The following is a 21149-nucleotide window of genomic DNA, read 5'->3' as shown; positions in this document are numbered from 1 at the left end:
TAAAGACGGTTTGTGTTTTATATGATGCTGGGTGATTCTGATAATATTTTTAAAAATCGAAATTGTTTTTAAAATTTAATAATTTTTTTTATTTATCGTATTCACATTAATGTGAACATTGACATTTTTTGAAAAACATTGTGTTTCGTGAAGAGCACTAATGAAATATTAAAAATATTACATACTACCTGGCTTGAGAGTAGTCGACTTTTGGTGCTCTTTATGTAAATTGCCAGCTACTTTAAACTTTTTTCTTTTGATAGACAATATATGCTTTGTTTCATCATATGCTTGTAATTACAGCAGAGTTCGTTAGACTTTAAAAAATATCAAGTACATAGTTGTAGTGACTGAAAACCTTGTAAAATGTAGTCTTTCAAAATTTGTAGTATCAGTAATGATGTGACTCGTCAAGTACTTATTATTTCTCTGTTTTGATAGCACAATATAACCTATCATAGCTATCGCATACTTCTCATTCCAAAAAATCTATTACGTCTTATAATAACACTAAATATAATATCTATAAATGATCGTAACTGGAAGCCTCTTAAACTCTGACCTTTAAAACTCCCTTTCTTCATTCAACACAATAAGCGGATACTAAAGTGAAACCAATCCTTAATATCTTAATTTAAATTATTAATCTAATGTAATCAATTATTTAATTTAATTTATGATCGTTTAAGGATTAGCTATGTTAGTTACAATTGTGTACCATGCCAAAGAACAATTTGATAGTTAAATACGGATACGAAATAGTTAATAGGAACCTATCTATAACTCAACTATACGATTACAATTGTTAAAAAATTAATATTATAAGTTACATGTAATTTCTATTATGTATCTATATTAGTATATATATACTAATACCTATATAGACGTATATTCTAACATATGCGTAGATAACTATAATTATTTTAGCACCAGCGTTTAAAGGGTTTTAAATTTTATAGATACAAGTTTTATGTACTATATAATTATGAATAAAATTGAGTGACTAAACTAAACCTTTAAACAGACTTGTAATTATGTTAAGTTTTCATTTTAATATCCTGCCATTTTACATTTCTTTAGAATATCACCTTTCAGTATTATCAAAGTGCAATAAATTATCCTTAATAATCAAGGATAATTGAGTTACAGCAAGTAGTTGGTACCATAACCCATTCGAATGTGTTCTGATGTGATAAAGTGAATTGCAAATTAGTAATTTACATGCTTTTCATATCGAAATTGTCAAAATACAAAAACCAAGCTGAAAATTTACACTTCAAGCCAATTAATAATATTGCATTAGCAGAAGCCACCAAACCAGTCAAAACAATTGCCCAGCCCCTACTACCGCAATCGAACAATCTCGAACGCTGAACTAAGGACAATTACGGACGATAATTAAGTTTATCGATAGAAACTGCATTTATTTACTTATGTTGCACAAAATGAAAGATTATCCTTTTGCACTGGTGTGGGTCGAATGAATACGAAATTGCATTCACTGCAATCTAATGCACCATAATTACACTATGTAAGATATGTCAGGGTACCTACCCAGTGACATGTGCAATTATGTTTGTAGTATGAAAAATCATAATTTAACTTCATAAATTAGAAGGATGATTGTGTATATTATTTATCCGAAGTATTTCGTTACACAAGTGCATATAAATTGATATCGAAAACAGATACATTAATCATCACTTGTCACTGTTCAAATCGATAAAGTGTTTCCAAATGTACAAAAATATTGCACATTTATTATATTAGCAGTTTAAAGTGTGTTATAGTGAACTAAGGGTATAGCATATCCTGTACGTAAAATAAATTTCATAATTTTTTGGTCAAGATGCAGCAATTTGAAAATCTCAACTTGCAACTACCCAGTGCAAACTTCTAACCACTTTTCTTGCTTCACTTAAGTCACCTCAATGAATTGACAAATTGCAAATAAGTTTGTATATTTAAGGATATTAAAAGGATATTACAATATATCACATAAAATCAAATCAGACGTATTTGTCGCATGCAATTATCACCTCACACATGACACAACTTACAGGCACACAGATATTGATACATACTCATATACTCATATAACGACATGGACACAGAACAGACAGCGTATCTGTTTCTTAGCAGAAAATCGTATTTGAATTATGTGCAAGCCATAAATTATGCCTACACTTAGTTGTATCTACTTACAAGGAACCCAGTAAGTGCAGATGAATCAAAGGATAATCCAATTTATTTTACATTACGCTTGGTGTTGTGCATTAGCCTGAAGCAGCAGCGTCCAGCTTGTGGAGTAAGGTGTATTCACACTTACCACAATTGCCAGGAGTATGAAGGTGAAGTTGATGGAGTGGTGCAATCAATAAGTTTTTGTTTTTAATATAATTCACAGCTTTTGAAGGGCAGCAGCTTAAACAATTGCGTCTACGACTTGCAACTTTGTAAGAAATTTGTTGCTGAAGATAAGTGCAACTATATTGCTGCTGCATTGATTTATTAATTTCTGTTTAATTCTCTCAATTTAAAATAATTTCTCCAATTTGATTTAAAGACTTGCTTAAATGTTTGCACTTTTGCAGTAAATCCGGCATTTGCACCCTTTTATGTCATTTCATAAAAACACGCCATTCGCAAAATAAATGCTTTATCGCCAACCGTAAAACCCGGCGAGTGCAAATCTCGAAATGTCATTAAAAATTCCTTTTAACTGTAATTAAAAGCATTAAAATAAACATTTCATTGCATTTCATAAGAGCTCCAGTGCGCTTAGTGCACCAATCACCCGCCCAAAACTGTGCTGACTTCAAGCACGAAATATTGTTTATATATTAAAAGGAGCAGTAAGCGTTCCCCAGTAATGAAAGTTAGACGTAGTCAGCCATAAACTTTCAACAGAGATAACTTTTAATAATCGTTAAAAACGTAAAGTCATTCATTTGTGCAAAAATCAAAAATTTAAACTAAATAGAAAAGGACAAAGGAGTTTTCAAAATAAAAGTAATAGATAAAAATTTATATGAGTATATTTGAATTATAAAGAAATGTTAAGAAATTTATAATGACGATATATACAAGAAAAGAGGCGCTATTGAATAATGTCAAATCAGTCAGCTCAATAACATGGCATAATTGTAGTATCAAGTAATGGTATACTACCAATAGTAATAGTGCTGAGGGAAGCACTATTGAATCTTATTGGCAACTAAGGACCATGTTATATAGAGTGTCATGGGCTCGTCAAATTTCTTTCTTTTGGGCTTTGACAAAAATGCATATTATGTAGCAAAATTGTATTAATTTGCTTCTAAAAGACACAAACAATGACAATGATACTGAATAAATTTGCTTTACCTAAGTGACGATGCACTGATTGCCTCGGCACTCATGATTCATGACCTAATTTTAACCGACATATTGTTTTTTCTCTCACTCTCAATTCTATAAATTGCATTGAAAACAACAATTTTGCTCATGTCGAGCCCATGACACTCTACATAATAAGATCTCAACAAACTCGACTACAAAGAGTAGAAGTGCTCAGTACGACTACAATTTTTATACTCATGTACCTAAATGGCATGGATAGGGACCCGCATATCTTGGATCACTTCAAAATCCTCTCTAAGTATAAGATATTCTCACTGAAAGTAAAACTAAACATCTCAAGTATTTAGAATACTAAAAGACCCTATATCAGATATATCTTTTTGACAATCAACTAGTTTTCAGATTACTCTTGGATCACTACAAAAATTTCATTGAGTATAGGAGATTCCATTACAACAAATTACTAACTTCATTCATCGAACACAAGTTTTTTTGCAAAATATGATCTCATTATTTAGCTACATCAAATACAATGTGCTCAGAAAGGGATCAATACCTCAGTCCAAAGAAAATACCAGTAGTTATTAAATACCATTTTTTAATTAAATTGATTTTTAACGTCCATTTTGACAAAATAAACTTAATTCTTAATATATACTAATGCTTTTAATAGAATGGTGTTTTGAACAACAGTAAATTACAACAACATTTTAATTTATTTATACAAAAATGTAGGGTATTACGAAGAATAGGGTATACATCTAAAACGGAAGTGCCTCTCGACAAAAACTTAACCAAAATTGAATTAAACAAAAAAGATCAACAATTCCAAAAATAAAATATTTGCTGATTTGCACACCTTTTTGGAGTAAATTTTTTAATGGTTTTCCACCGTAAATGCAACATTTATCTTCCATTAAAACCCAAAAAGGATATCACTTTTTATTCCATTTTCTTCTTCGAACAAATGAAAAAGACATTAAAACATTTTAAGCGATATTAATGAAAACAAAATAAAAATTGATGTAAAAATGACGTTTATTTTATTGAAATGTCAAAGTCAGCAAAACATTAACTCCGACACCCACTCATTTCCATTCCCAAACAAGGAACTTTACAAACTTTGGCAAGTAAAACTCGGTGTTCCTTTTTAATTATAAACATTAAACATCGTCACAAAATGACTTCAGTCATTAAGAATTTTTGAATAAGAAAAAGAAATAAAGTGGGGAATGGCATTTAAATGACGTGTTCTTCATGGGGAAATTTTTATAAGAACTGTTTTTCTATTTGAAGTGAAGAATTTATGGAGTCTTTTCTTTCTCTGTCTTTTAATTTAGTATATAGTTATGGTCAATAACATTTAAAAAGAGTTAACAATTTGCGGAAAAATTTACTCAGATTTTGAATAAAATATAAGTATGTTTTTTGTAGGAAGCTTTCAATTAAAATTTTTCAATACCCAGTAATTATATGTAATGATTTGATTAATTTTACTTTTTTGTGGCTTATCACTGCCCCACACTAAACTTAAACGATACTAGAATCATTATCATTTATTTATCTTCAAACTGATGACGAACCGTAGATCAGCATATCTTCCTGTGCCTCCTGAGGTGGCCTTAAGGTTTGTTAGGGCGGGGTTGGGCAACGTATCAACTTTTGTTATAATTAGTTTTTTAATCTGAGTTCGAAAATAAGTAGTCATGGGTCATCTATATAAAATGTTTGACATCAGTGAGGCATATCTTATGGAATTTTACCCTACCACGCTCACCATCATTTTGTAGAAGTGGTAAAAAAGTCCTATTAAAACTGCATCAGTATTTAGTTTTCTAATACCGTCATGATCTAGCACAATAGAATATTTAAGAATGAGAATTTGTAATGCTTTATATTGATAAAATTTCAAATATATTAAATAAAATTTAATTAAATTATAAGGCCACCTTTAATACAAATCTCATGTTAGGTAGGTAAGTTAGAGTGGCGGCCTTACTTCCAGAAACCCACTTAAGCTCAATTAATAGCCCATTGTGTACCACAGAAGTAGCGTTGATAGTTACTTAGACTGAAAGTTCAGTATACTGCTAAAAAATCCCATATTGTTTTTGGAGTTTAGATCCTCATCTAATATTAAACGAATTTCAAAGCTTTTAATAAATCTAGTGCTTGCTGCTTGATCTATATATTTCAAGAATTTTTTTTTAAAATGATTTTCCGTTTTGAGCCCATTTGAGACGAAAGAAATACTATATTCTCGATATAAACTATTGTTTTCAATAGTGAGGTTGTTTTTAATCAGTAGTGAAATTGCAATAACGAAAAGGTTTTTAATATTTTTAATTAATTGACAGTTTTTAATTGATTTAAAGCTGTATGGTCGGCCAATTAATTAAAAATTATAAAAATATTTGTTGTTGCAAATTTTAAATTTCGCTCTGTCCTAAACACTAAATTAAATTAGAATATTTACTAAAGCCTAGTATGTATATTACAGATAAGTGTAAATATTCTATATACTATATTTCATGACATAGATAAGTAATTATTGTTGATTATGAAGTAAGATATTTACTATAAAATTTACATGCAATATTAAATGCCGACCAATCACATAAGCAAAATTATAGATTAAATGTTTTAACTGCTATTGCCTATGAAATACAAAAATTAACATCTAAGATCTACACAAGCATATCGAGTACTCAATCAGATTAAGCTTCGGTATTAAACAATGTTGGAACGAAATCCAAATATTATTATTATAACCTTGATGCTTATCGCCTTTAAAGGAAACTCTTTGCAGAAATCAGGCTCTCCATCTATCTCAGTCTTTTACGAGTGTTTTGAATTGCTGCTATGATCGTGCGGATTCATTTGGTGTCACTTGGAGCCTTCTTCGTCTTTTAAAGTACTGCGAACCCCTTTGCAATACCATTTTTGCTATTATTTTTAGTTGTTGTTTTTTATATTAAGAAATCTTTGTTAGTAATCGTATTCCAGCAATATTTTCGATTCTCATATGAAGCAGTCGCCGGTATGTAATTAGATAGTCAACTCTAGTTGTATATAACTGTTTTTATTGCTCTAAATTCTAGCAATATTGTATATTCTAGCCACTACACAATTTTCTCTAAGCATAATAACGTAATACAATTTTTTTCCTATTAATCTTTAAAACTATTTTTAAGATTACTTAGATTCCAAATTCATAACAAAATATTACTTTTTATCTACACATTTTTTTTATTGGTTCTTAATAAGTTGTTGTCAATTACCATTGCGCTTCATGTGTTTCATTACCAGGTTTAGTGCTCCCCACATTTTACTTTTTTTGCTCTTCACTTACATATTGTTCCCAACATCGTCTGTTGCCTTTAAGCTCTATGAATATCAAAGTCTATACCAACATAAGGAGCGGAATACTTAAATCTATGGTTAACTGCAATTAAAGTTCATCAGCACAGAACAAAAATCACACACTCTCTGCTTATCGTACTTAACTTATCAAAACGTTAGAGAAAGGAAAAAATATAAAAAGGTAATCAGAAAGAAGCGTTCACATATGATGTCCTTTTAAATCCCAAGAGGAAATTAAAAACTGCAGAGAAATAAAAATAAATACATAAAAATTACAAAAAGCGCGTCACATTAAAATGACAGTGAAATTACACTACAAAGTCCAAAACACCACTCGCAGATTAGAGACGACAAAACAATGACCAGAACACCTTATTAAAGGATAGCGTATACAACAGGACGAAAAGGACACACACAGACAACTCACATATTGACGGCCCAGACACAGACAAACACCAAACAGAAAAATTCGATGGTTATCAGCAATTTTAGTGTTAATTCTGGTCTCAAAGTGACGAGTATCACTTTATATTCTGACAGGATATGAGCGCAAAGGAGCACCAGCAAGACATATAAATGTTGCCTGCAAGTCACAAAGGACAATTAGACAAAAGTTACGTTTATTTATATTTTTTTTGCTTAAAATATTACGCAAACAAAAACAAAACAAAAATAGTCCCTGGCAGGACTATTAAGCGCGATTAATGAGTCTTTAGCGTTTTTGCGCGGGAATTATAATGATTATTAAAAAAGAACAGGAAAGAAGGAATGAAATCCGAAATCCATTGTATGTGTAAGGATACGTAAGGATAAATTCTGGTACTGGGAAGGTTTTGCCAAATATTTTATTTGAATTAAAAATTCGCGTGAATATTTACGCGCCAGACAAACGATTTGGCGTGTACGCCGAAGGTGGTTAATAAATGTCAAAATATGGCAAAAATGAAAAATTACAGTCGCCTGTAAAAGAAGAAGAGAAAATCGTCCTTTAAGCAGGAGTTAGACGGTTTATTGTCAGGCATTAAAGCAAAAATGTCAAAAAAAAATATTAAAATTTTTTATTCTGATTGTAATTTTTATTTTATTTTTTCCCTTCATGCTTGACAAAATCCTTGTTAATATTTTGGCAATACGAAGCCGAGTAAAGGTACTTTTCCTCATTGGCTTTGTAATCAGTCTCGCATTTTTAAGAGTATTTAACGCTTTCCTAGTATTTTGCTGACGCGCTTGACATGCGATTAATAAATAATTTTTGTTTAATTTTTTTGGAATTATTTTTTATTTTATTTTCTTTTTTTGTTGTTACTTTTGTCGCAGATACTTTAGTTGGCTACCTCCACTGCCGGCTTTTCTTTGGCCGTAAAAGTTTTTCGTTTTAATTTTCACGTAATGAGTTCATTTCCCAGCGGTCAATTACTTCGGCGTCTGTGATTTTTTAAATGTTTCGTGTCAACTTTTGTTGTTAATATTTTGCCTTTTGTTTTCTGTTTATGAATTTTCCCTTAAACAGAGAAAATAAAATATTACAGGATTTCAACAAATTAAGGTTCATTCGAAGTTCCGAGATATTTGTATAGAAACAGTGGAGTATAATATTTAGTACTCGTTCAAAAATTACTGCTTGATATCATATACTGTTTAATATTAGACTCCACTTGGTTATTATGAACTCATTAGATGATAGAATAGATAATAGTTAATTTGACATTAATTTTGATAATAAATATTGCCAAAACAAATAAATTTTATTCAATATAATAAAAAATTATTATATTATCATCTCAGAGAATGTGAGACCTGGCGTGTAACCAACGTTCTTACTGGAAAAATTCAAAATTTCGTCTTCTCAAGATATGGTGGCCAAATATCATCAGTAACTCCGATTTAGATGAAAAATGTAAACCGAAACCAACGGCTTATTACTTAAAACTACGAATATGGCGGTGGCTAGCTCATATATTGCGAAAGAACGCCATGGAAATGTGTAGACAAGCTCTTGTTTGGAATTCTTAAGCAAATCGTAAGAGAAGGCGTCCTAAAAGCATATGGAGAAGAATATTACAAAACGAAATCGAGAAGTCTGGAAAAAAATGTTTGTTTTTAAGAAAGCTGTTCACCCAAAAGATTTATACTTTCTCTTTATAAGCGAATTCATCGCCATTAATATTTTTTTCAAAACAAAGTTTTGAAATTTAAGACATTTTGCCGCACTTATCTTACTACTTTGCTCTGGTGTTTGATATAAACTGTCAAGTCGGTGAATATAAACATGCTGTATTTTAAATTCAGCAGAACTAATTACCTATCTAAATAATTAGTTATATAGTTAAAGTACTAATAAAATTTTCTTAAAAATTTTTCCCTAATAGTACTAATTGCATTCCCAAGCCTCGGCGAAAGTTATAAGGTAAAGATCCTATGACTCACGTTAGGTTCTAACTTGTTTATAGACAATTGTTAGAAAAGAAGCGATCTAGCTATTTGTAGACCCGGAACTGTTCAGTGACTTGGAACTCATTCAAGAAGCGGAATTAGTAAGCTTTTAAGCTTAGCAGGGAAAAGATAATTTTCCAACTACTATCCTTCTTTCTATTCAGCATAAATTCTTTCTTAAATAATATAATTTCTTACATAAGGAAAAAAAATTTTAAACATAATGCATTTAATTTAGTATTTCATATATTATTTATAGCGTTATTGATTGGTAAATCTGGGGCAACTTTCATTTTCGATACATAAATCTGTATAACACTCGAGATTAGTGTATAACATTCGAGATTAATTTATAACATTCTAGATATATTGCTATACTAGCAAGATTACACTGAAATTAATAGCCCTTTGAAGACTTGACAGATAAAAGATTATTTGATTCGATATATGTATTTATGAAAAATACAAATGTCTACTTCTTCTTCTTCTTGAGTTAGTGCTATTACGCACTTTTACTCTATAATGGCTGGGGGGCTTATCTCTACCCCACACTAGGCTTTAACTAGGCTAAAAAAAAAAACATATCATTTATTTGTCTTTTAGTTGATGTCTACTAAAACTATTATGAAAATGTTAGATTACTCCTCAAACGATTGATTGATAAGAAAATTTGACAGATCGAGATTAAATCTAGATTGAATCCAGATTTACCAATTAAAAACGCCATTAGTAAATTTTACTATTACTCTATTTATTTCAATTATTACAATTAAAATATGTTTTTTTAAAAGAATATTTTAACCAAAGAACATGGCTGGGCAAGGGCTTCAAAATTGGCCCACTGTAAAATGAATCCATTTTTTTTGGCTCCATTTTCATTCCTATTTCTGGGAGAAAATTTTAAAATATTTGTGCAAAAATTCATTTGCAAGTGACACTTACCAGTTTAGTTGAATTTTTTATATAAGGGTTTACTCTCTATAAATATATTTTAAAAGGGCTTTACACCTTAATACAATAAATAAAATAAATTAATTGAAAATGTAGTCACCACAAAAAAAATATAACAATAATGAAGGTAATAACCTTAGTCCTAGGACTAGTTCCGGTGCGAGCGTTGTTAAGCAATTTACATTAAATGCCACTTCAAATTGATTTCAGGCATAAAAATGAGTGCATGGAAGGATAATGAAGTGCTTTCATTATTCTGGAAAACAATCTAAAGGAAATATATTTACTTATATACACACAATTAGTGTTTAAAAAAGTACATAAAACATTTCAAACTGCATTGTCGGAAAATTGTGTACCAAATGCAACATAAAAGACGTTCAAAGAGCCACCAAAGAAGTTAAACAAGTGAGTTAATTACTTTAACATGACACGTTTCTGTAATAAAACTTCGATTCATCTTCAAAGCAATTATACGTTACAGTGAGATACATTTTTTAGAAGTTCGTTTTTTTTATTTATTTTCCAAAAAAAAAGTACAAAGAACAGTAGAAAAGCCAATCATTAACTGCATTCATTTGAAATTCACACGCCTATGACTCATCCGCAAGGCAAGCAATCTTGAGAATGCATCACATTTATGGGGCAATATCACTGGTGAAAATGATTCCAAATGATACCAAATGTGATATCTTTTAATATTTTTTCGACATAAATTTCAATTAGTAACGCAAACAAAAAGTTCGTTGTGCACTAAAAATTTCTTACCTTTTGTTGGTTTGTTTACAATGACACATTGCCTAGTCTCCGCCGTCATATGGCATATCGTCTTGTACTCTGCTTATGGATGGATGGATGGATGGATGGATGGATGGAGGATGGAAAAGAGTTTCTAATGAAAAGCCATTCAATTACTGAGGTAAAGAGCTTCATGAGGAATGCTAATCAAATTGATCATGTTGATGATGAGCTATTTTTCATCGAGTGAATATTTTGTGATCAAAGTGTAAAAACTGTAACAAATGACAAACTCATTTATTTTTCTATTTATTGTTTGTTCTTCAAATTCCTCAAATGGACGCATTTTTCTCTTGTTTTGTTGAAATTGTATCTAATTACTTTACAAATTTTGACTAGATATTTAAATTGAAAGATAAATGAATAGCAACGAACACAAAAGATTGTATGATATTTGTTTTTAATTTTTTTAATTTTTTTTATGTAGAAAGATACATATTGTATACTTTAATTTCAGAAAAATTAATGAACAATTACTTTAAATAATTCCTTTTTTAACTAAAGAGATATATCACTTCAGGAAGTACGTCGGTTAAAAAGACTATTTTGATTATATGTACAATACTTATATGTATTTTACTTTTTTTGTTTCTGTTGTGGTGAGGAGGTGAAATGTTTTATGCACCGTCAAACGGACCGTCGTTAGAATGGTGTGTCCGACTTCCTAACAGTAATATATAGTATACGGACTAAAACACCCCCTCTTCGACGAAACTTATTTTGCCTCGGAACCATTTTCGCATTACTTGAAGGGACGTCTCTTTTGTATTGACATTTCAAGCCACCCTCTTGGAATTATCGATCTGCGCCCAGACCACCACTTTTTCACCGCTTTTTCGTGTTGGTTGCACTATTTATTATTCTAGTTTCTGTTTCTCCTTTCTAGGTCTTTGTTTCGATGACTTGAATCATATATGACTCTATCGTTCGGCAACTCTCTGTGTGCGCTCTCATGTTTTCCACTATATTTTCGAGATTTATTGGTCCAATTTATGTGCTATTATCTTCTCTCTATTTGTGAGCCATCTATTGTAGCAAAATAAGGTGTGCTCTGCATCGTCAAAGTCTCCATCACCATAAATGCAGTCGGTTAGCTCCACCTTTCCCATGCGGTACAGGTACTTACAAAAGTATCCATGTCCGGTCAGCATCTGAGTAATATAGTAGTTTGCGTCTTTAAATTTCAGTTTGAGCCAAGTGGTTATATTTAATATCAGTCTAGCAATTCATCTTCCTTAAGTTCTAATTTTCCATCTTTTTTACTACATTTCGATAGTTTGCTCCTGATCTTCTCATGTCATTTGTTGAGTACCGACTACTAGGTTAATGTTATTGATGTTATTGTTTTACTAAAATTTAATAACTAATACTAAAAATTTTAATTTTAATACTAACAATTTTTTACTAAAAGTACTTAAATGTCTTCATGATGAAAAAAGTGCTTTCGTCAGAGGTTTAACATTTAAAAGGCAGTAAAATATACTTAAACCATGGTTGCGTTCATAAAAATGAAAAAATAAATTGTTACTTACAATGTATAAAATGATATCGGGCCGCAACGGTCAGAATTGAAAGTTAATCTGCCAATTTTTAGGCAGCTGACACGGTAAATCTAGGAAGCTGACTTCCAAGTTACTTAATGTATCAAATGTATCTGTGCATAAATGACTTTTATATACAGATACCCACATTCTCTGACATTATATTTCCTCGATATATAAAAGCTTGAATAACCTGTTTTTGAAGCTTTCGAGTAAAATTATAAATCCAGTAATTTTAACGAAATTTTTTTGAATTAAAGAATTCAAAATGAATTCTTTGAATTAAGGAACACTCGAATTAAAGATTCGTGAAAGAGGTATCGGTAGGAATAAAGAAATTAGTGTTGTTGAGTGTTTGTAAATAAAATTTACTATAAAGTGGAACAAAGATGGTAAAATCACTTAGTCCATTGAAATCTAGTTTATTTAGTGCAGTGAAATTAGTCTAGTTTATTTGTTGTCAGGTTGTAGTGAGACGAATTGTAGATGGTTATGCTGGTGGCTGAGGGACTAGTATAGATCCTGATCAAAATTTCCCTATTTTTCATATTTTCATCATGATAACATATTCTACATATGCTGAGGATTTTATAATATACAAATGCTTCTAAAATATGGCTTACAATAAACTACTAACCTGATATTATCTAATTTTATTAGTAATTATGGGATTGTAATTATGGGATAAGTATGGGATAACTTTTGTTTCTGGTCGAATAATATGGACAAATATATTGTATATATTGTAGTAGAATATATTGAACTACAATTAATCAGATTTGCAAAATCTGGATATTTCTTAGGCTAGCATACGAACTGGTATTCGTATACCCTAGCTATCAACGAAACTAGGGTTTTCGGCGGAAGTTCTATTAAAAATTAAAATTAACAATTGTGATATGAGTAACTGCATAACATGTCTTTTGGTCATACCCAAAAAGAGTGAAAGAATGCCATAATTATTTATGTAACCTAGTAGAAATATCTATAATTAAGTATGTTATACTTTTGAGAAAAGAAATTTAATCCCCATTAGGAAAATTAGCTGATAGCCTCCATTTTTCTCAAACTGGCACAGAAAAACAGAATAGTTTGCAACAACGTCACTTATTTATGTGGTTACTAGAACTACCTATTAAAAAGTTAGTGGTATTAGTACGAGTACTTAAAATCGTTTTATATTACTTATTAAGGTTTTAGATATTTCAAAACATTTACTTTGTGATAAGAAACTTTCTTCATTTGATTTAAATTTATTTTTGATTAATTATTTTTAAGTACTGGGTTTGTCAATTCCTTAACTGATACAATATGAACGATATTTTAGTCTTTCAGTTTCTTTTGCATTTTAATATCATAAAACAATATGATATGTCAGCCTGAGGTACAGTAGTATATGAGTTTAAAAGTCTATAACTTTCACTTTGAATAATGTATTCATATTTGTGTACTTTTCCTATAATGTATTTAATATCTTAATACACTCATATTGTAATCCAAGGCTATACGAAGAATATTAACCCATACATATGATCTTATAAAAAGGTACACTTATATTTAAAGCGATTTGTGTAGTGGACTTATTTATATACTCACAATGTTAAAGATCGGAGAATTTATGATTGATTTCTGTTGCTTTTTTTGTTTTGGTCTTATCTTTAGATATTTGCTTCCATTTTTTAAAAACGCCAATGTAGTTGAGTATATCAAAGCATTATATCCATTTAATAGGATTACATTCATTAACAAGTAATCTTTATCTGTATTACGTTGTTAATGTAAAATCTTCTACTTATATAAGTACTATTAACCCTCCTTTTCCTTAACTAGAATTCACAATGTTTACTGATCTGATTCTTTTTTCAACCGATAATATTTCAGTATATCACAAAGTAATTCCTTTTGATACACTTTCAACCTGTTTTATTCTTTCCCACAATGATGTACTAATAAATATTTGATAAAGTCACTCAAGCAAATATATCCACAATCTAAATAATTTTTTCTTGACTCTATATTTACTTAACTAATCGTGCTCTTGTACCAGTCACACCTTAAAGTCATGAATAAACTAAGCAACTCCCTGCAAACTTATAAATCATTCACATAATAAATTGCGAATATCAGCAAATGAAATTGAATTGAAAAAATTGTGAAGTGCAAGTTGAGCTGTCAACAATAAAGTTGTAACGCGAAGCGGCAGACCTCAACGTGCAGACGATCGCACAAGGAATTGTCAATAAATTCATTGCAATAATTCCATAAACCGTAATAGGTAATGTAAGCGCTGCCTCGGCGAATCCAAGCCAAGTCAAGTTGGAAAATAAAACATCGCATTCGGTGATGTTAACTGCGCACAAGTTGGATGCATTTGGAATAATGATTAGCACCTGTGGCCATGTCTGCTGCTGATATGATGTGTTGGCAACTGCTTTTCTGCAATTATTGCTCGTACGAGTGCAGCGCCTACACGAAAATTTATTGCACCTTTTTTCACCTTTTTCTGCTGCGGCTCAGAAAATGTCAAAAAATGTCTGGCAAAATTGATACTTCACGTTTGCATCTCAGATTTTTTTTTAAAGTAATTTCATTCTGTGTTAACATGAAAATTTAAATTTTAATTTATTCAATTTTGTAACCACTTTCAGTAGGTTCTAAATGTTTTATTGTCTTAAGTTGTCAATTGTCTTATATTTTTTTCTTTTATTTCTGTTGTATTTCAAGTGCCGCTTTTGCTGTTATTCTGTGGCTAATTTATTGCACTTACCACTACTGGAACGTGCTCTATCACTTTAATGCAAAAATTATTTAAAATACACAATAGTTAAAATAGAAAGAAAAATCTTCTTTTTCTTTTTCTATTTTTTTGTTAACAACCAAAGTTAATGTGGCAAAATAGACAATTTTAATGAGTTTTCCGCCACCAATCAAACACTTTTTCTATTCCTCAATAAAATCTTATAAATAATGCATGAAACTCTTACTCAATAACTTAGCTTCATTATAACCTTCAAAGTGTTCAAATATTAAAGCTCAGAGTAGAATGAAATTCCATAAAACGTTCTGCTCAGTTGACCAAAGTGCATCACATTTATTGCCACTTTGAAGCCACTTTTCAACACCAACCGCACTCTTTACGCAGTTTTAATCCTTTTTAATCAACCCTGCACTGCGTCAGCTAAGAGTTAACAATCCGTGAATTTTAACGCCATATTGTTTATTCTGTTTTTGATGGATTACTTACCGCTTTGTCTACATTTTGAATCCTTATTCACATATATTTTAATAATTATTTATTATGCTTTATGAGTATGCTCTATATCCTTTTGATAAGTTCTTTGATTAATTACCGCATTAGCATTTGAATTGTTGGTTCTCGGGCGGAGCACTCTTCGTAATTGGTTTTTATGGAAGGATTGAAGTATTGTGGTATAAAAGGGTTTTCCTTTCAAATTCTGTGGACTACTTTTTGGCAATAAATCAGATTTGTCAACGCTTACTAAACTTTCCTTTGATTTGAGTTTAAAAAATTTTAATTGTTGGATTATTCACGGTTTTTGAAAAATTATTAATTAATTATGTTTCAATAAAAATTTTTATATACGAGTATAATAAATGATTTCAATCAAAATGTGTGTTTCTATAGCTAATTTATTAAGTTAATGTATTAAGCTTATGATAAACTAAAACACAATATTAAAGATGCCATTAAATAGTAAGTAAACGAATACTACAAACCATTGGGGTAAAAACTTCACATTCTGCAATTTACTATCATTAATAAGCTATTACTAACATAATATCGTAGCCCCTGTATAAAAATTCAGCGGCTACGCTGGCTTGGTCATGTCGTGGGAATGAAAGAAAGTGCTCCGGTTAGAAAGGTATTTGATTCGGTACCCGCAGGTGGAAAACGCGGACGTCCGCATCTTCGGTGGAAGGACCAGGTTATCAACGATTTAGGACGCTCCGTACTACAGACTGGCATCACAAAACAGTTAATCGTGCTGACTGGTGGACGCGGTCTGTAATGGCCAACTATATAAGTAACTAACATAATATCTATACTTCAATTAGATATAAGAATTTTTTAAAAGTTCTTTTTTTGCATTAGAAGGAAAGCATCGAAAACCACAGTATGAGAATTTAACGTACTAAAACCACCTCTTCGAAATGACTGGAGAAAGTTTCCACAACATTAATTCCAGTAATAAAGGGATAGAGATTAGAGCGAGGGGCTTAATACCTAGCAGGCTAGATTTATTTAAGGTTGAAAGCATGGCCATAAATAAGCTGAATTAGGAATTAAAAAAGGGGAAATCTTCCAAAGGTTAGAAATATCGATCTCCCTTACAACTTTTTAGCAACAAGTTTTTCCACATAAGACACATAAGAAATATATCCAAAATCGGTCACGTTTTTATTCGATAGCGTGTATATTTGCTCTGAAAAAGTTTGAACTCAAAATTGTGATATTTCCCACTATTATAATATGACAGTACCAACTTGATGAAGTCAGATTCGCTTCTTATATGATCTAGTCATGTATTAGAGATAATTCCTTTCTATTTTTAAAGTTCTTGATTCGCTTCTTATGTGACCTTGCCATATATTAAAGATAATTGTTTTTTATTTTGAAAGTTCCAGATTCTCTCCTTATGTAACTCAGTCATCCATTGGAGATAATTCTCATTGCTCTGTTCTTCGCAAATCAGTTTGGTCAGCAGGGAGATTACCATGCAGAGTTCGTGAAATGCTTAACACTCATTCATATACGGTGGAATGTATACTTAAATACGAACTATTTTAAAATTTATCCATTAATTTATTTTTTATATTGATTTAATTACAAATCATAGTCGCAACGGTTTTATCTTTCTTGTGATTTGCTCTCATATATTGACATGCATTTGTTTTATACAACCACTCATAGTATTCAACTAAGGGATATAATTGTATAGAGTAGTTGTCAGCCACTCCCAATTCACTTAAATTACTTACATGAATAATTCATATAAATACATTTCCAGTAAACATAATAAGGATACTTTCATACTAAAGCACACCCACAATTGCAACAAATCTCAAACCAATTTACACAGTAATTTCACTTAAGCAGAAATATAATCCTTGTGGATGAAGGTGGAGTGTAATCAACTAAATCAGCGTCAAAATACGAGTAATGAGCAAAAATTTTATTTACGATGATATCACAAAAATGAAAGAAAGTTATCATTTTGACTTCCATGCTCTGTCCATTCCCTTTCCTTTCGAAGGGCGCAGCAATTTTGACAGATAATTTAGTGAAGTTCACGTTTAATTAGAAAAACTGCAAATGTCAGCGCACGAAAGAAAATCAAATTGACATTTTTATGCAGGATAATGCACGCCGGGCAAGGATATACAAACAAATAAATAAATTTATTCGAGACCATTTATTTGCAATGATTTTTGCAGGAATAAAACTACTATAAATTGGAAAATTGTTTAGTCATTTTGCTGCATCAATCATCGCTCAAGACAGTTGAGTTAATAGCAAGGATAATACAGGTACAAAAGGTTTTTGTTTACTTATGGACAATTGCATGTCATAATGATATATTGTCTGGCATACTCGTTTTCTTAAATACATATACAGTTGAGGATTAAAAGAAATTTGTATCAAAGAAATACCAAATGACTTTAATAGTATGGAAATATATATATATATGTCAACATTTTTTTATCAGGTGTTTTTAATCAATATTCAAAAATTTCGAAATATTTCTGTTTGATTGTAACGTAGTAATCCTAATTTTCTTTCAAAATCATAATGTAAATTTTAACTTAAAAGAAAATTTTTATTCGAAGTATACACAACACGAACTTTGGAAAATTATTCCCATCAAAATTTTCGGAAAATATATCCAAATAAAAATTTAAAATGCCAAAATCGACTAAAAAGCGTAAATTTGTAGCAGTTTTCACAAAAAATGTTAAAGACATTCTGAACAGAGTCACTGCAGCAAACTCTGATGATGATTTCGATGCACCGACCATTATAGCAACTGCAGCATACTTAGAAAATTGCCTGAATGAGTTCCCGGTCAAATCTTTTGAAACCGACCTCCCCACACCAAAAGAAGTAAGTGACTAAAATACAATGAGATGCAATTTTTTATAAGCATTATTCCAGATAATAATAGACGTGCCTAGTCCTACAAAAGAAGAAACAATAGAAAATGCAGCTACAGCAGATCAAGTCGTAATACCAAAAGATGTCCAGGTTGAGTTAAAGGAGCAGAAAGCATGTGTTTCACATCAAATGGATGAAGTCGTTATTGCACCAAAAAGCAATAAGAAAATTGAACAAAAAACTTCTGCGGCTTATGAATTTCTTAAAGAAGATCTGAAAGAAGAAGATGACCGAATTTTAGAAAAATTTGAGTGTCAAAAGAATGATGATATGATCGGTACGATAAACACGGAAGTTTCAATAAGTCAAGTGAATAATGAAGCTGCTGCAGTCATTAGCTTAAACAAAGTCGAAGAAAATACAACTAACTCCTCATCCAATGAGGAACAAGTTAATCCTCAGAAAGTGTTAGAAGCCTGTGCCGTTAGTAAAAAAACTAATAGTAATACAAATTGTCTTTGCTTAGTTGACAGCAAAAATCAACAAACTGATCAAATGACTTCAACAGAACAAGTTACAACTTCCGATAGCCATGTTAATGATGATAAAGTGCAAAAAGACAGTCTAGTGAAAATACCTACATTAGTAGCTTCAGTCACCGAGTTAAATAGAGTTGAAGACCACATAACAAATTGCCAGTCCTGTGAAAAACATATAAATGATCAGAAAGAACTAAAAGAATGCAATACCAACGAAACAAAAAGCACTTCATCTGATACTCCTAAAGGTGACAAACCCGAGAATGAACAAAGTGTTCAAACAATCTTCGCGAATGAATTCACAGATTTGGAAAATATGGTGGATGATAGTAGGTTACAAACGGGACGTATTGTTAAAATACCAGCGCTAGAGGATTTAGTCACTAAAAAACAAGTAACTTCAGCAGAGAAACCTGCTATCTCTGACGAATTGGTAAGTAATATTGAGATGCAAACCAGTACTCTTGCTGAACAACCAGTTACAGTTATTAAATCGGACAATGACGAAAATCACGCAACTAAGTGCACTGCTCAGGAAAATCAAATAGCAGATCAAACAATATTAGAACAATCTGTAACAGATGAAAAGCATAATAATTCAGCTGATTCTCTTCATACAGATGAAATCAAAAATCTGGAAAGCGAGGCACCAACCCAAACAACGGAAGAACCGAGTTCCTCAAAATTAGTAGTAGACACAACTGAGCAAAACGTGAATATTGTAAAAAAACTGTCGTTAGAAGCATTAGTTGTAAAACGTTTGAGCCGAAAACGTCGTCGCCCATTTTCAGATAATACCGATCAAGAAATAGAACTACCTCCGGCGAAAAGAATATGCAGAGATTTAAAACGTAACAAGCTAAAGCACCGAACGGACAACAATATAGTATTTTATAATTTTAAAATTTCAAGTTGGAATGTCAATGGTGTTCATCTTTGGTCGCGAAAAGGAGGTCTTAAGTACTTAGAAAAAGAAAAACCTGATATCTTTTGCATGCAGGAAGTGAACTGCTCCTTTGGTAGGATTCCAGATGTCGTCAAACGTGTAGAAGGTTTTCATCAATACTGGTTATGTGTACCTGATGGCAGTAATGGAGTGGCTGTTTTCAGTCAGAAGATGCCGATGAATGTTGATTATGGGATACAAATTGTTGACTTCAATGGCCGTGTCATTACAGCCGAGTTTGAAAAGTTCTTCGTAGTTTGCGTTGCCGTACCAAGTGCAGGCGTGAATCTAGCAAAATTAAGGTATCGCTTAAGATGGGACAGCTTATTTCATCAGCACGTACAAAAGTTAAACAAACGCAAGCCAGTTATAATATGTGGAAACTTGAACGTTTCACACAAGGAAATTGACCTATCGAAACCGAAATTGTGTGAAGAAACTCCTGGATTTTCAAAACAGGAACGAGAAAAACTAAATGAATTGCTTACTTCTGGTTTTGTGGATACTTTTCGTCACTTTAATCCTGATTGTAAAGATGCATATACATACTGGTCTAGAAGAGGTGAAGGACGCGAACATAGTGTTGGTTGGCGTCTGGATTATTGCATTGTATCTGAACGCTTTATTCCGAAAATCATGAAAAGCGTAATAGAAGACAAGTACTTGGAAAGCAATCATTGTCCGATAGCAGTGCTATTCGAATTTTAAGATGTCTAAAAGTTAACAGTGACCAAAATTCAACTTACTACTTATTTTTTGGCAACATGTTTTTTTTTTATATAAAATGCAATAAATTTAAAATTTTAGTGTAATATTAAATGTAAAGAAAGTGGAAAATATATAAGACAATATTATCGAAAATATTCAATATTCAGAATCATTTTATGATAGTTGAACTTTGTTGGAGCCATCAATAAGTTCTATCAATCAAAAAAAAGTATATAAATATCCTTAAGTGAAACAAGAGCATGAGGTTTTTTACAAACCATGCAATCAGTATATCCAAAACTATATATACTGTACATTTTGATAAATTTTCACAACAGTTACTTATATGCAGGAAACTCAAATTATATAAATTTTCAACAGAATGTTTCAAGAGTAGCCCTTGCTTGCCATGT

The 21149-nt window shown here is 31.1% G+C and overlaps 1 protein-coding gene across 1 annotated transcript; it reads left to right on the top strand.

Annotated features, from left to right (window-relative positions):
- The first annotated feature begins 18266 nt into the window (after positions 1–18266).
- Positions 18267–20864, top strand: LOC119688682. The gene is made up of 2 exons (XM_038103374.1): positions 18267–18552; positions 18604–20864. The coding sequence occupies exons 1-2, from the start codon at positions 18352–18354 to the stop codon at positions 20734–20736; spliced, it is 2334 nt and encodes a 777-aa protein (XP_037959302.1). The 5' UTR covers positions 18267–18351; the 3' UTR covers positions 20737–20864.
- The last annotated feature ends 285 nt before the right edge of the window (positions 20865–21149 follow it).

This window comes from Teleopsis dalmanni, chromosome 1 (genome assembly GCF_002237135.1).
Source record: "Teleopsis dalmanni isolate 2A chromosome 1, ASM223713v2, whole genome shotgun sequence".
Taxonomy (NCBI): Eukaryota; Metazoa; Arthropoda; class Insecta; order Diptera; family Diopsidae; genus Teleopsis; species Teleopsis dalmanni.
Note: the sequence above shows the minus strand (reverse complement) of the source record. Positions and strands in the feature narration are given on the sequence as shown.